At 31.9% G+C, this 13,734-nt stretch overlaps 1 protein-coding gene across 3 annotated transcripts; it reads right to left on the bottom strand.

Annotated features, from left to right (window-relative positions):
• Positions 1-3,946: 3,946 nt before the first annotated feature.
• On the bottom strand, positions 3,947-13,685 carry LOC134716232 (myosin regulatory light chain A, smooth adductor muscle-like). 3 transcript variants are annotated; one of them, XM_063579100.1, is made up of 8 exons: positions 13,521-13,685; positions 9,663-9,687; positions 9,112-9,189; positions 7,927-8,002; positions 6,593-6,694; positions 6,042-6,120; positions 5,681-5,729; positions 3,947-4,945 (listed from the first exon to the last, which is right to left on the bottom strand). In XM_063579100.1, the coding sequence occupies exons 2-8, from the start codon at positions 9,678-9,680 to the stop codon at positions 4,850-4,852; spliced, it is 498 nt and encodes a 165-aa protein (XP_063435170.1). In that variant the 5' UTR covers positions 9,681-9,687; positions 13,521-13,685; the 3' UTR covers positions 3,947-4,849. The 3 variants fall into 3 exon arrangements, with proteins under 3 accessions (XP_063435170.1, XP_063435169.1, XP_063435171.1); XM_063579099.1 differs by lacking the exon at positions 9,112-9,189 and adding an exon at positions 9,264-9,344 and having other exon boundaries at positions 13,521-13,674; XM_063579101.1 differs by lacking the exon at positions 13,521-13,685 and adding an exon at positions 11,417-11,620.
• Positions 13,686-13,734: the final 49 nt, after the last annotated feature.

Raw genomic sequence — 13,734 nt, forward strand, 5'->3', positions numbered from 1 at the left:
AGTTTTCTCAGGTGGTCATATCTTATACACCTACTATTTTAAGAAGGTATTAGGTTACCATGGAATTGTTGTCACATCATGCTGATAAATATATATGTACATTCCGAAAAAGTGGTTTCAATGTGATTTATCTGTTTGCTGATCAGGTTAAAAATGTGAAATCCAATACATGAACAACATGCAAGACTTTAACAAATCGTGACTTGGACGAGATAGTTGTCTCATTGGCACTCATACCACATAGTCTTCAATATATTAATCTGTATGTCGACATGTTATATGCAAGTAACTTCAAAAGAGCAAACAAGATTTTTTTCAAATAAAAATTATTTAGAGCGGCTCAAGGTTATCATTCCTTTTAATTAAGAATTGTCTTACGTTATACTGAATTATATTTTTGATCAAAATTTTGATCCAGATTTCGTGTCTTACCGAGAACAGAAATGAAACAGTGTTAGTGGGCATGCGCAGGGTCTTAGATTTTTAGCTATTGAACAATTATATAACACAATGCATTGTAGCATGAGGAAAATGCTTAGATTGGTCAAATAGGAAGACCTGCCACGAATTGATTTAGAGCGCTTAATTCATTTTTCTTTAGACAGTAAAGTTATAGTATTATTTGTCTGGTTATCTTTAATTTTTTAGCCATGGCGATGTCAGTTTATTTTCAATTTATGAGTTTGAATTCCCTCTGGTATCTTTCATCCCTCTTTTATACATGGTATTGAGTATGGATGAGTTAATGTGGATTAGCAACATTTAACGAACATACAAGTTGAGTAGCTTGTTTTAAATGAAGGTATTTAAGTAGCTTACTTCGTATACATCTTATTGCTCCACAGACAACATTTAAGATTTGAATCAGCAACTAAGTATATCAGATTAACAAGAAATAGTTGTATACAAATCGTTTTACTTTATGTGTCTTTTATGAAATATTTATCTGCCGATTTGATAGTACTGGAATAAACTATCACTAAAATCAACTTTTAAATGAGCATCGTTTATGCATGAGATGTATATCACCATACAATTTAGCACTTTATGGCTGTCTTTGGAATACCCTTCAAGTATATCTTCTTGGTAACTCATCATTTTCTTAAGTGATATTCGCTGATAATAATTTCCAATTACAAAAGAATAGATGCATGTTCATGCAGTGTTGGTGTTCACACTGTCTTTTGAATTAAGCTATTCGGTTCAGAGCAAAAACTAATAAAAATATACGTTGCATATGTTTAGCCCAGTATTGATAACAATATATAAACATGCATAGTTACTAAAATATTGGACAAATGGTATTTTTTCCGAGATTGGTGTCCGCGTTCGGATGTCTTTAAGTTATTGTATCGTTCGGATGTTGTCTATATTTAGGCATTCATGAACGTATTGCATTGTAAATTTAGAATGGAAACGGGGATATTGTCAAAGAGACAACACCCCGACCAAAGTGCAAACAACCCAGCCCGTGGACACAAATGGGTCAACACAGCGAGAAAATTAAAAAGAAACAACATACAAGACGAACAAAAGACATTGGCTTCTGACTTGTGACAAGCGCACAACTGCAGCGGAATATTCCAATTAACAGAGGATGTTTTGTGCGATCTCAACCCTCCCCTATACCCCTTACCAATGTAGAATAAATAAAAACACACAGCAATATATGCACAGTAAAATACAGTTGATAAAGTCTGAGTCTGATGTTAGATTAGGTAACAGAAGAAACTAAGCAAAATGACAATGATATACAAATTAACAAAGGACTACTAGCAGTTACTGACATACCAGCTTCAGACCCCAAGTAAACCGATTGAAAGATTATGTCTATATCATACGAAAATTAATTACAATCCCTCCTTTTGGGAGTTTATTATCATAGTTTACTATCATAAAATCTACGAGAAGAACATAACTAGTATCATGCCAACTTCGGTTTTTAGAATAAATGTGTTTATTTCCGATGCAAACGGACCCTATGAGTGAATCAATATTAAATCCAAAAAATGCCAACTATAACGACCTGACAACAGTATCGTTACGTATTCCCTTCTGTTTAAGTTTATTTAAATGTAAGGTTAGCTTTTGTGACGAATGACGACCATTTTATTGGCTCTGTATAGAATATTCCCATAAAGGATTGCATGTGAACTACAAAAATGTATAAGAAGCATGTACCTTTTTTTAGCTTACAAATCAGCTGTATTTGTCTGTCGTAAAGGATGGTATATTATACATATGCATATTCTGTAGTATTTGCATGTGTGTTTGTTTTTGCATGACAAATGTTAGAACTTCGGCTAAAATCTAATTCAAGCTTTTTAAACAAAAACAAAACCCTCAAAAAACAACAGAAAAATAACCAGCATCTCCGCCTGTTGTACTGTGCCAAACGCCACTCAAAAGCCACAATTCCGACAAAACATTTATCAATAAAAAGAAATATTGAATCAACCTTTTTCTGTTATCAAAACCTATGAGAAAGATTTTTTTTTACAAAACCCTTAGATGTACCCCTCCCCTCAACCCAAAAGCATGTTCTATCGGCCTTTAAGATACTACCGGTTGTTACAATAATCAAATCTAATACACATTCTTACGATGCTTGAAGTATACAAAAGATAATAAGAAATGTACTTAGTTTTTGTAAGTGTTTCTCTTAATGTGTTCCTATGGTTACTTTCATGTAGGGTAATTGATAAAAGAACAATAATTGATAATCATAAACCCAAGTGTTGATTATATCATTATTTTGTACGTAGGAGGTTATTACAACCCCCATGGAACTCAAGCGATTCTATGAGATTATCACACACCCATGGAACTTGAGCAATTCTAACAAATAGTAATTGCTGATGTTGTATAGACAGTAGCTTATGAATGTACGATGATTAATTGCTGATTGCAATCATAATCCATGTAGCTTCTGGAATGTTCATTTGAAGGTGCGGTATCTTATAAGCATACGATCAAAATTGTTTGCTATACAATTAAATTCCATTCTATATTGCATTTGATAGCTCATGGTTACGTAACGCTGAAAAATTGACAGTATTTATTTTTTTGTTGTATTTTATACAAGGTTACACTGAAACGTTGCATTTAGTACATTTTTCCTTGGAATACAATGATAAAATGACTAACATCAAAACCATTGGTCGGAAAGGTTTAAGTCAAACCTTTAGTGTTCTTTTTTTTAATTTTTTTGCGAACTTGATGTAGTTTCTAGATCTGTGATAGTATGTTAACTTTTTGCATAATCTTCTTTTACTTGATCAGCGTAAGAGCTTGACACTTGGTTTCTGAGATAACAAGACAATGTGTTATAGTAATCTCACGGTTATATAAGACACCTGTCGATATAATGTTAAATATTTTGTGTTGTTGTTGACCCTAGTATCTGTTTGTAATTTGTGCCATTGAATTGCTGTCTCATTCACGTGAACCTCACATATCTTGCAAAAACCATTAACTTACAGATTTTAGCAATAATCTCAGATTAGGAACCAACTAAATAAAATTGTAGAACTATCTTTTAGGACAATAGTATTCCCAAAATATTCGGTTATTTCGAATGCACTATCTTTCTGCTTACAAACGAATTTAAATATTTTAAAACTACCCAAAATATAACTATAAATTCAAATCATTTAAATTACAAAGACAAATAAAATAGATCTAGGATCTGAACCCAAAAATGTATAAATAAAATACAGAACTCCGAGGAAAATTCAAAAATTGGGAATTAATAAAAAAAAATCTGACAAAAAGCAACCGTTACACTATATCAAACAAACGAAGGAATGACGAAAAACTATTATATTTGTGACTTAGGGACTATGATTTCAATACCAAAGTCTAGAATTTGGATTATCAAGATCATTCAGTACTCGGTCATGGCTAGTAACATTATCTTTTACAGATAATAGAAAACAGACAAATATTAACTCTGTGCACAGAGGATTTTTATTTTTATACATGTAAGAAGGTTACAGGTAACACTCCACTCAGATGTTCTTGGTCACCATAATTACTATAAGATATCACAACTTTTACATCTACCCTTATCGGTAAAAAATATACCATGTGGTATACTACTAACCAAAACAAGTAAGTAAAAAGTACAGTAATTATGGCACCAGCAGTAGTTCAAGTACTTGTCTACTGACAGCTTACTGACAGACATCACGCATTCTTCCAGATTAATATCCCCGGGGATAATTATTGCCATGAAATGACAGGTCATTTTATACAAATCATGTTCACATATAATTAATAAATAAATAAAATCACAAAAGAAGGGAATAGTTCATTTCTATATTAAAATCCCCCCACCCAAGGCATTGTAAGTAAATCGAATATATATTGGAGAAGATAAATTTTGATGCCTTGATAGTAATGATCAGTTATTTGCTGCACGTGCGTGTAGCAGACGATATGAGCTATATTTGGTGCAGGCATCGTATTACCGGAGCATCCCAAGCCAACAGAATATGTAGGAGGCTGATTACGATGTTATTGTAATCAACAGATGTTTTTTCTGCCTCCATGACAACACTGTAGCGCTTCCTGATAAATGAGGCCCGGTAGGGAGTGCTAACAGCAGTCAAATTATTTTAAGAAAATGGAATGGTTTCTCTCTTTGGCTTGAAATATTCCTGATATGAGGTTTAAAAGACATTATCACGGATATATAAAATTCAATAGCTCTTCCTACATTTCTAAATAAATAAATAAATGCTACAATAAATAAACTGTCACTTTTTGGGATATACTACAATCACATGTCTCTGAATTTTACATATCCGGCAATGGAAAATGAGTTTGTTTTATCACATGATGTCCTTTAATCTTCGACATTGCTTCCCTTGATGATGGCTGTGAATTTGTTGTAATCAAATTTTCCACCTTCCACGGGTGCTTCCTTGAATGTCTGTCTCATCTGTAAACAAAATAAAAATATAAGTTGTGTGTACTGTACTGTGACAAAATATACAATCTAGCTGTCACTATAAAAATGAATACATTGTTTAAGAGAAAATAACATATTCGATTTTTATAATAACTTTACGCTTAACATCCGTTTTTTCTACATAAAAGTTTGCTGATTCATTTCTGGAATCGTGTAACTTGTTGCGTTTTGACCTTCAGACACTGGTTAAGTCTTAACCACGTTTAATATATGATATTTTCACCAATAGAAATGTATGATATTCTGATGACAATTTTGAAAAGAGAACATTTCCTGCATACATTTGATAAATCTATTTTTTTTTTTTTTTTTTTTTTTTTTACGTCCAATCGCAAATGTTTCATGCACATTCCGATCAAACAAACCATATTAGTTTATGTGATATTGCTAGATCTCATTATATTCTGTAAGTTGTGAATTTTTATTCTTTATCTCAACGTTAAAGGACTTTCACATTCAAATTAGAATAGTCGAAAATGTACGAACAACCAACATCAGTACGGTTTACCAAAAACAAATTAAATGTCTTGGATGATTTCGTATTTTGTGTCAGAACTTGCTAAATTGTAGGTAATGCTAATCTCATTTACAAACAACCATTATTATAACTCAACATTTAAGGGCTGGGAGAAAAAATTCAATACGCATTTGCTTCTTGTTAAAAGACAGCAGACGTTAAAATAGAGAAAACCCGCCAATTCTTACCTCGTCTTGGGTGAAGTTGTCTCCCATGTTTTGTAGTAAATCTTTAATGCTGAAAAGTTAAAATGAACCTCAATTAAATTTAATTTCTGACACACAAGACAATGACATTTGCACAAGTACAGCAAGCATGCCCACATAACTGGAACTTACAGAAACCAGACATATTCATTTCCGTAACTTCCAAAATGTATGTATGAACAACACAATATTAGTTCAATACTTTATCAAGACAATTTAATACATGTATCTTTATAAGCTATTGCAAACTTTGATTTCACAATATCTGACAAATAGTAATATAAAAGTAAAAAAAACATAGGATTTTACAATATTTGACTACAAGCTATGTGTAAAAACTTACTAGGCCTCTGGCAAATATCCCTTTCCTGCATCGTCGAACATAGAGAAGGCATTCTGGATTGTGTTTTCGGGGTCGGTACCTATAAATTGACAATGTGATTAGTTTTTTTGAAAAACAGATTACAAAATGCGAATTTATAAAAAAAAACACAATTTGTTTAAATATATTTTTGTAGTTTAAAATAGCTAAAAGGATCATATCTAAGACAATCATATATTATAGAATTTGTTTTATTACTTATTAATAACTTGTTCCCTGAGTGTATGAGATAGCATCAAATATTTCAAACGTATTCATATATATACTATTTTTTTAATACAAATAAGGGTATTTTGAACGTGATAGTAACTTGTATTGAGTTTGGTAAGGAATGAAATCGTTCCATAGATCAACTAAACACGTTTCACAACGCTGAAACGGTTCCAATTTTGAAGAAGGCGGGTCATTCTCTCCCAAAAGTTTCATCAATTACAAATTGTCCAATCTGAAAACACTCGATGCGTCATTAATCGCAATTCGCGACGTGACATACAACTGTATATGATACTTACCACTGAGTTTTTCACTGAACAATGACAAGAACATTGTGAAATTCAATGGTCCGGGGGCCTCTTTCAACATGTCTTTCATTACATTTTCTTGAGGAACAGCCCCTGTAAATGAAATAAGTTTTGCATTAATAACACGATTTCTCATATTTAAAGGTTAAATAGTGTTGATAAATGCATGTACTACTTCACTGGTGCCAGTAATTTATTTATTTAGTTTAATTAAGTTTTGGCGATCATGGGTCGTAGTTGAACCGACACTTTATTTTAATTTAGGAAAACCAACAAAATCGTCGAATAGATAAAGAAAACGTGTAACCATCATATAGCGATATACCAACTTCCTGTTTAAGTTGGTGTGCAGATCAATATTAAAAGGAAGGAGATACCAATTAACAAGGTCACATCAATATTTTTGAATTTGTTACTACAGTTTATGGACCAAAACTAGGAAAATTTCCTACACAAACGTTGAAAAAAAATCGATTTAAACATTTGATTACATGAGTACACAATATAAGACTTACCTAACGATGAGTACACACTATAAGACTTACCTAACGATGAGTACATAATATAAGACTTACCTAACGATGAGTACACAATATAAGACTTACCTAACGATCAGTACACAATATAAGACTTACCTAACGATGAGTGCATAATATAAGACTTACCTAACGATCAGTACACAATATAAGACTTACCTAACGATCAGTACACAATATAAGACTTACCTAACGATGAGTACACAATATAAGACTTACCTAACGATCAGTACATAATATAAGACTTACCTAACGATCAGTACACAATATAAGACTTACCTAACGATGAGTACACAATATAAGACTTACCTAACGATCAGTACACAATATAAGACTTACCTAACGATCAGTACATAATATAAGACTTACCTAACGATGAGTACATAATATAAGACTTACCTAACGATGAGTACATAATATAAGACTTACCTAACGATGAGTACACAATATAAGACTTACCTAACGATGAGTGCATAATATAAGACTTACCTAACGATGAGTGCATAATATAAGACTTACCTAACGATGAGTACACAATATAAGACTTACCTAACGATGAGTACACAATATAAGACTTACCTAACGATGAGTACACAATATAAGACTTACCTAACGATGAGTACACAATATAAGACTTACCTAACGATGAGTACACAATATAAGACTTACCTAACGATGAGTACACACTATAAGACTTACCTAACGATGAGTACACAATATAAGACTTACCTAACGATGAGTACACACTATAAGACTTACCTAACGATGAGTACACAATATAAGACTTACCTAACGATGAGTACATTTCCCTGAGATCGTTTAGATCAATGAAACCGTCTCTGTTTTGGTCAATCATTGTGAATGCCTAAATTCGAATTAGAAATAAGTAACTTTAAGAATTTAGACCAGTAGTTTCCAGTTTATTCAAAGAAGGCAGATTTTCAATGCTGATTTTGATAACTTAGTTTGGATTTTGAGAATTATTAAATTGTCCAATATATTATTGAAGTTAAGCAATTTACACAAACAAAGATGAAATTCAGAATGTATTCTATTTTTTAAGAAATTGCATTAATATAAAAGATTGTAAAATGAACAAAAAAACCCAGCTAATTATTGGTTGATAAGCAAAAGTTGTCATTGTCATTTTTTTTAAATATAAAGAATCAAATAAGGGTAATCTTACCGCCACTGCACTGAGCATGCAAAAACAAATTAAAAATAAAAACATGCAGGACTAAAATTGTGAAAGAAACATTTAGTCGCTATTATTTCTGTATGCTAGGTAAATTTTGTTTGGTCAAATGAATTTCATGCAAATGATAAAATATATCATGATTAGTGGATGAAACGCGGATTTTTGCGACCATTAGTCGTTTTAGATCATATTAGCAAACTGAAAAAGTTAAGTCTGCTTTGAACCAAACATTTTGAAAATTGTTGTTAATATTCAGAAGCAATAGCGACTATTGTAAGATATAATAAAACAATGAATACTTGTACTTGAAAGACTAAAACTTTTAACATTAACAGAAAAAAGTAAAGAGTGCCAAAATGCCTAACTACTGTTACTATCTATTACTGCACACTTTCTGGCCAAACATCGGAAAGCTGATTTTAACTGGTTCATTTTCTATTTTTTTTCATTCAGAACTCTTTTTCCAGTTTTTATTTCTGTTATTTTATTTCGTCCTCGTGCATCTGTCAAATGTTACAAAAAGGTTGTTTAATTAATGTTGGGTTTCTTTCACTCAAATCCACTTCAACTATTAGGGGTCAGCAAAGGGAGAATTTGTAAGATCGTTAGACGGAAACTGAAATAAAAACCATAACATGCCCTGGAAACGAGGTGAAAATCGTTAGTGTTTGGTAAAGTTTGTTTTGAACGCTGCGCACCCATGCCAAACTTTTTGTTTATTGAAAACATCAAGGGGTTTTCGGCAGTGCGCATGCTCATAGGCATGCGTTCCACACCTCTTTCATTTCTTGAATTTGTTTCTGATTAAACTTGGTTAAAACGCTGGAGGTAGCTGCTCTAGCTTTCTGTGTGGCCTGAAAATAAAGAAACCATACATCTAATTAGCTAAGTCTAACGACTACAGTTGCTACATCGTGAAACTCATTACCTCCTTCATCTCTTGCATAATTTTTTGCGGCAGTTTCGCAAAAACGTTGGACGTCGCTCTTTCTGCTCGAGTTTTCTTGTCCTGTTATTGAATAGAATATTGAGGTAGATATATATATCTATTACTTTTATCTACTTTGAAAGGAATTCGAGCATTCAGTTGTATTTTATGTTGCTATTTCTCTAGCATGCGACTAAATAACTCATTCACGAAAACGTTTAACACTAGTTACTCTGGTCTGATTTACACTCTTAAAAGTATATTTAAGAAGAACGTCGTTGTGATCCAAAGACCAATCTTTCATTTTCATTTTTATTTCATTTATACTTGATATCTATGCACTATTACTATTCCAATTGAGTAATAATACAGAGCATGCATTGATTAATATTGACTTACTTCATCTCCTTCAGACATGGTTGTTCTGAAAAAGAAAGAAAAAATACAATCTACTTATAAATGTTTAAACAATAATGTGTCCATGCTACACGGATGCCCTTGTCGCACTATAATTTTCGTAATTTGAACTTCCTAAAAAACTACCTTGACCCAAATCTTTAACCTGAAGGGGGACAGACGGACGGACGGACGACAGGACGAAGGAAAAGACGAAATGACCGATAAACATAAAACCCCTAGGTGGGGCATACAAAGCTAAAATGACATTTGAATACATATGAACACGCGCACTTTATCTATCTAAGGTAGCGTTTCAAAGAAGTAGCCTTTAGGGTGTTTTGTAAAATGGGAACACTTTTTGGTAAATACATTTAAAAGCTTGTATATTCGATTGCTATAAAACGACATTTCAGACCTTGGCATATTTATTTGAAACCGGTTTATTGTTAAAGGTTGTTTTGACCTTGTGGCATACCGGTAGCACGTTAACACCCCCTTTTTATCCATTCACTCAATCAATCGAATCAATGATGAACAGGAAAACATTCGATAGAATTGACCTATCTATATGTGGTTATCTGTTAAGTGTACGGTCGACACGAGTAAAATCAACAAAATAAAACAACAGACAAGTCATTAGGCGAAGAAACTGCTTTCTTCCATATTTTTTTCAGAAACTTCCTATACAACATGTACAAATAGGATTTTTCTACGACCTTCTACATATATGCAAACATTCCCCATTTCCATTCTCAATTTTATTAACTTAATTTAAACTTTTAATGAAAATCCGTTTTGTGGCGAAGTGAATTTACTTCTTTAAAATCACTTCAAAATTTTCGTTTACTTCATAATAAATTGCTCAATATAAAGCTGGTGATTATTAGTTACATCTAATATAAATAGAGCCTATGTGGTCGAGTGGTTTAGTGCAAGGCGATTTGGTACCACGATATCTCAGTAGCATGGGGCATTGAGTTCGAATCCAGGCGAGGGAAGAACAAAATATTTTCGAATGCAAATTTATAGTACTAACATTGTTGGGCTGATGTTTATAAGTAAAGGCTGTACACCTTGCCCCTTCATTGCCCGGGTTCCAATACAAACTCACAAGCTTTTTTCAAAACGTTAAAAAGGGGGGGGAGAGGGTCGAACTACATTAACTGCAGTACTAAATCATATATTTTCGAGAAGAATCATACACCGAAACTCGTTACACAAAACAGATGATAGGTAAGACCATGTTTTCAATATCGAGACTTTTCAATGTAATACGTTCAGAATAATAATATAAAGTAAGTTACTCTATTAAATCATGTAATGCTAACGTTAATAATCAGTCCTTGCTACAAATACGAAAAGTAATATAAAATGGCAGAAAAGGCACTACATAGAAGTTCAGCGATATAACAAAATATAACAATACTGGTGTGACCAAAACATAGCATGTTGATATTTGTTTCCCTTCAATTGAATTTAAAGTCTCAAAGTTATATTTAATAAATACTAAGTCTACGGTGCGGATTTATTTTTATTAAAAAGTCTAGTTTCGATATTCAAAATCATATATAAAAGACAACAAGATAAATGTCTTTATATGATATATTGGTATCCATCTTACTATGCTTATTGTATTCTAATTCAATTTATTTTGACTATTGTTTTTAAGACTATTTTCAAATTATGTATAGATAGATCAATTTATTCAAACTAATTTATATCTTTTAAAGTAGCAAATAATTTTTAGAACTTACATTTTGGAATGTGTGTAGTGTCCGTCAGAAACTGTCAAAGTTCAATGAGTGATCGAAGCATACACAACTGAGATTATATATAGTAGAACACGAACCACATGTGTAATGAGGATCTATTAGGGGTAGTATAATGTTACCACATGTGTGAAGAGGCTCTGGCGGATATCGCAGTCGACACATGTGGTTTCTGTTATCGGATCAATATCATGCCAAAAGCGGTAAAATATTGATTACATGTTTTACATGTCACACCGGGCTCCCTTTCACGCTAGGTGCTATTAGGTCATCTGATTTTTTTCCAATCATAAATAATCGATTAATTAGGTCATATAAATAATCAAATGTGTATTTTTTTCAACAACAGAAATAATACGAAATAAATTTCTTTAAAAAAATATGTTTCTATCAAAAAATATGTTCGAGTTTTATATTGACAATTGAAATATGTACATGTAAAATTATACTCATCAATTTTGTGTAAATCTTGATAATAAAGTAAAACAAGTTAATTGATATATTAGGTAATTTATGTTTGTTTTGGCCTGATTTTATACATATTTTTTTTATAATTTGTTGGTGTTAGGTCATGCCTCTGTCTTTTTGTTTTATTTCAGTTATAGGGGCTCATTTCAATTCAACTTATAAAAGTTGGACATAAGTTATCTATTTATATCAAATAACATTCTGTTTTTCAAAATACTTCATTATCTTCCATATTTATCTGGAGAGATTTATTATCCATGGTTTATAAAGTTCAAAAGTAAATACCGGCAGATCTAAATGTTTAAGTAAAATTTCTTTGTCAAAAATATCTACAAAAATTCAATAACTATAGTTAAGATATTGGAAACCCTGCAAATGTTTCGAAATAGTACATAAATGTATCAGTTTTTGAAAGTGGAACATTTTTTATGGGCCTTGCTCCTCATTTTGATCACACTTATCATGTCATGTCTTTGTTTTTCATGATAAGAAACAACAGTTTCAGACGCTACATAAAAGAAGACATCTATTTATATATGCTTTAGGAATTTTTGATCTGCTAAACCATGGTATTCTGTTATTAATGGCAAACTTCACACATACTACGTTGTAACTATGGTAACTGATACACTGCCAAATGTTCTCCTAATCATTCTGATCAGTGAAGTTGAAGTAGATGTGTATGTTACAGATAAAACAGCAACCGTAGCGATTTTAGTGCTAATTCCAGATTACATTTGCACAAACAAAATGTAACTTATAAAGCACACTAATTCCAGATTACATGTGTCAAAAAACAAACTGAAGTTAATAAAGCAAACGTTAAAAGTCTGTATCCAGGCCTTTTGGCTGTTCTTCAAATTCGTTGTATACATATACACAAGAACAATTGTTTTGCCACGAATAATAATAAATCCGCATTATTTGTTTTTTCGTAAATTATTTTGTTAAAAATTGGGCCGTTTGTTTTCTCGTTTCATGTTTTGATGTCAGTACCTTTAACATGTTTCATAACCGACTATTCTTTGTGGGTGTTTCTTATTGTTGAAGAAAATCATCAGATTTTTGCTAGATAGTTGTCTCATTGGCAACCATACCACTTCTCCTGGTTTTATATTAATTTAAATGTTCAGCACTAACAATAAACGGGCTATATTCTAATAATAAATCTAACATTAAAATAAATTCAAGTCGTTATCATTTAGTTGAAATCTGAAATGCTTCATTTCAAATTTTAACATAATACATATTATAAATAAGACATGATATAATGCAAGTAATCTGCATATTTTGTTTCAAACGATGTAGGGTCCGAATCTAATTATGACTTTTGTCAAAGACTATCGCCCTAGGGTGCAGTCACAGTAGGTTCTCATTAGTATAATTATTACATCATGATTGTAAATATGCTGATTTGGTTCAATTATAAATCTCCAGATAATATCAAATATCATCATCATTTATTATAAATAATCCAAATTCTAAATATCTGCTCATTTCGTCCATTGCTTCACATCGAAGCAGAACGAATGTATTAGTATTTGAATAAAAAGACTGATACTTAATAAAAAGATAGAAAAATTATTAAACTTCGAAGTAATATAAATTCAAAGATACTTACGATTTTGTGTTTTAAAACCTTTTCAAATATCAAAGAAATACGGGTCAAGTGACCTTCTACAAACGCTCCTCACACAACCGGGCTTCTACAAGGGCGCTACGAAAGTGAAAAGCACCTAGCTTTAGAACTATCTTGCATACCTATCGATATGACGTCACATGCAGTACACCAAAGATGGCCGAACACTAAGCACACACTTTTCTTTGATTGACGG

Source organism: Mytilus trossulus, chromosome 4 (assembly GCF_036588685.1).
Source record: "Mytilus trossulus isolate FHL-02 chromosome 4, PNRI_Mtr1.1.1.hap1, whole genome shotgun sequence".
Classification (NCBI taxonomy): Eukaryota; Metazoa; Mollusca; class Bivalvia; order Mytilida; family Mytilidae; genus Mytilus; species Mytilus trossulus.

What these genes read in the sequence shown, in the direction of transcription:
- LOC134716232 (XM_063579099.1), bottom strand. An exon ending in TTATGCAAGAGATGAAGGAG is followed by an intron (nt 8,003 to 9,263) that starts GTAATGAGTTTC and finishes ATTCGAATTTAG; the next exon opens with GCATTCACAATGATTGACCA. An exon ending in GGATATTTGCCAGAGGCCTA is followed by an intron (nt 5,730 to 6,041) that starts GTAAGTTTTTAC and finishes TTAACTTTTCAG; the next exon opens with CATTAAAGATTTACTACAAA.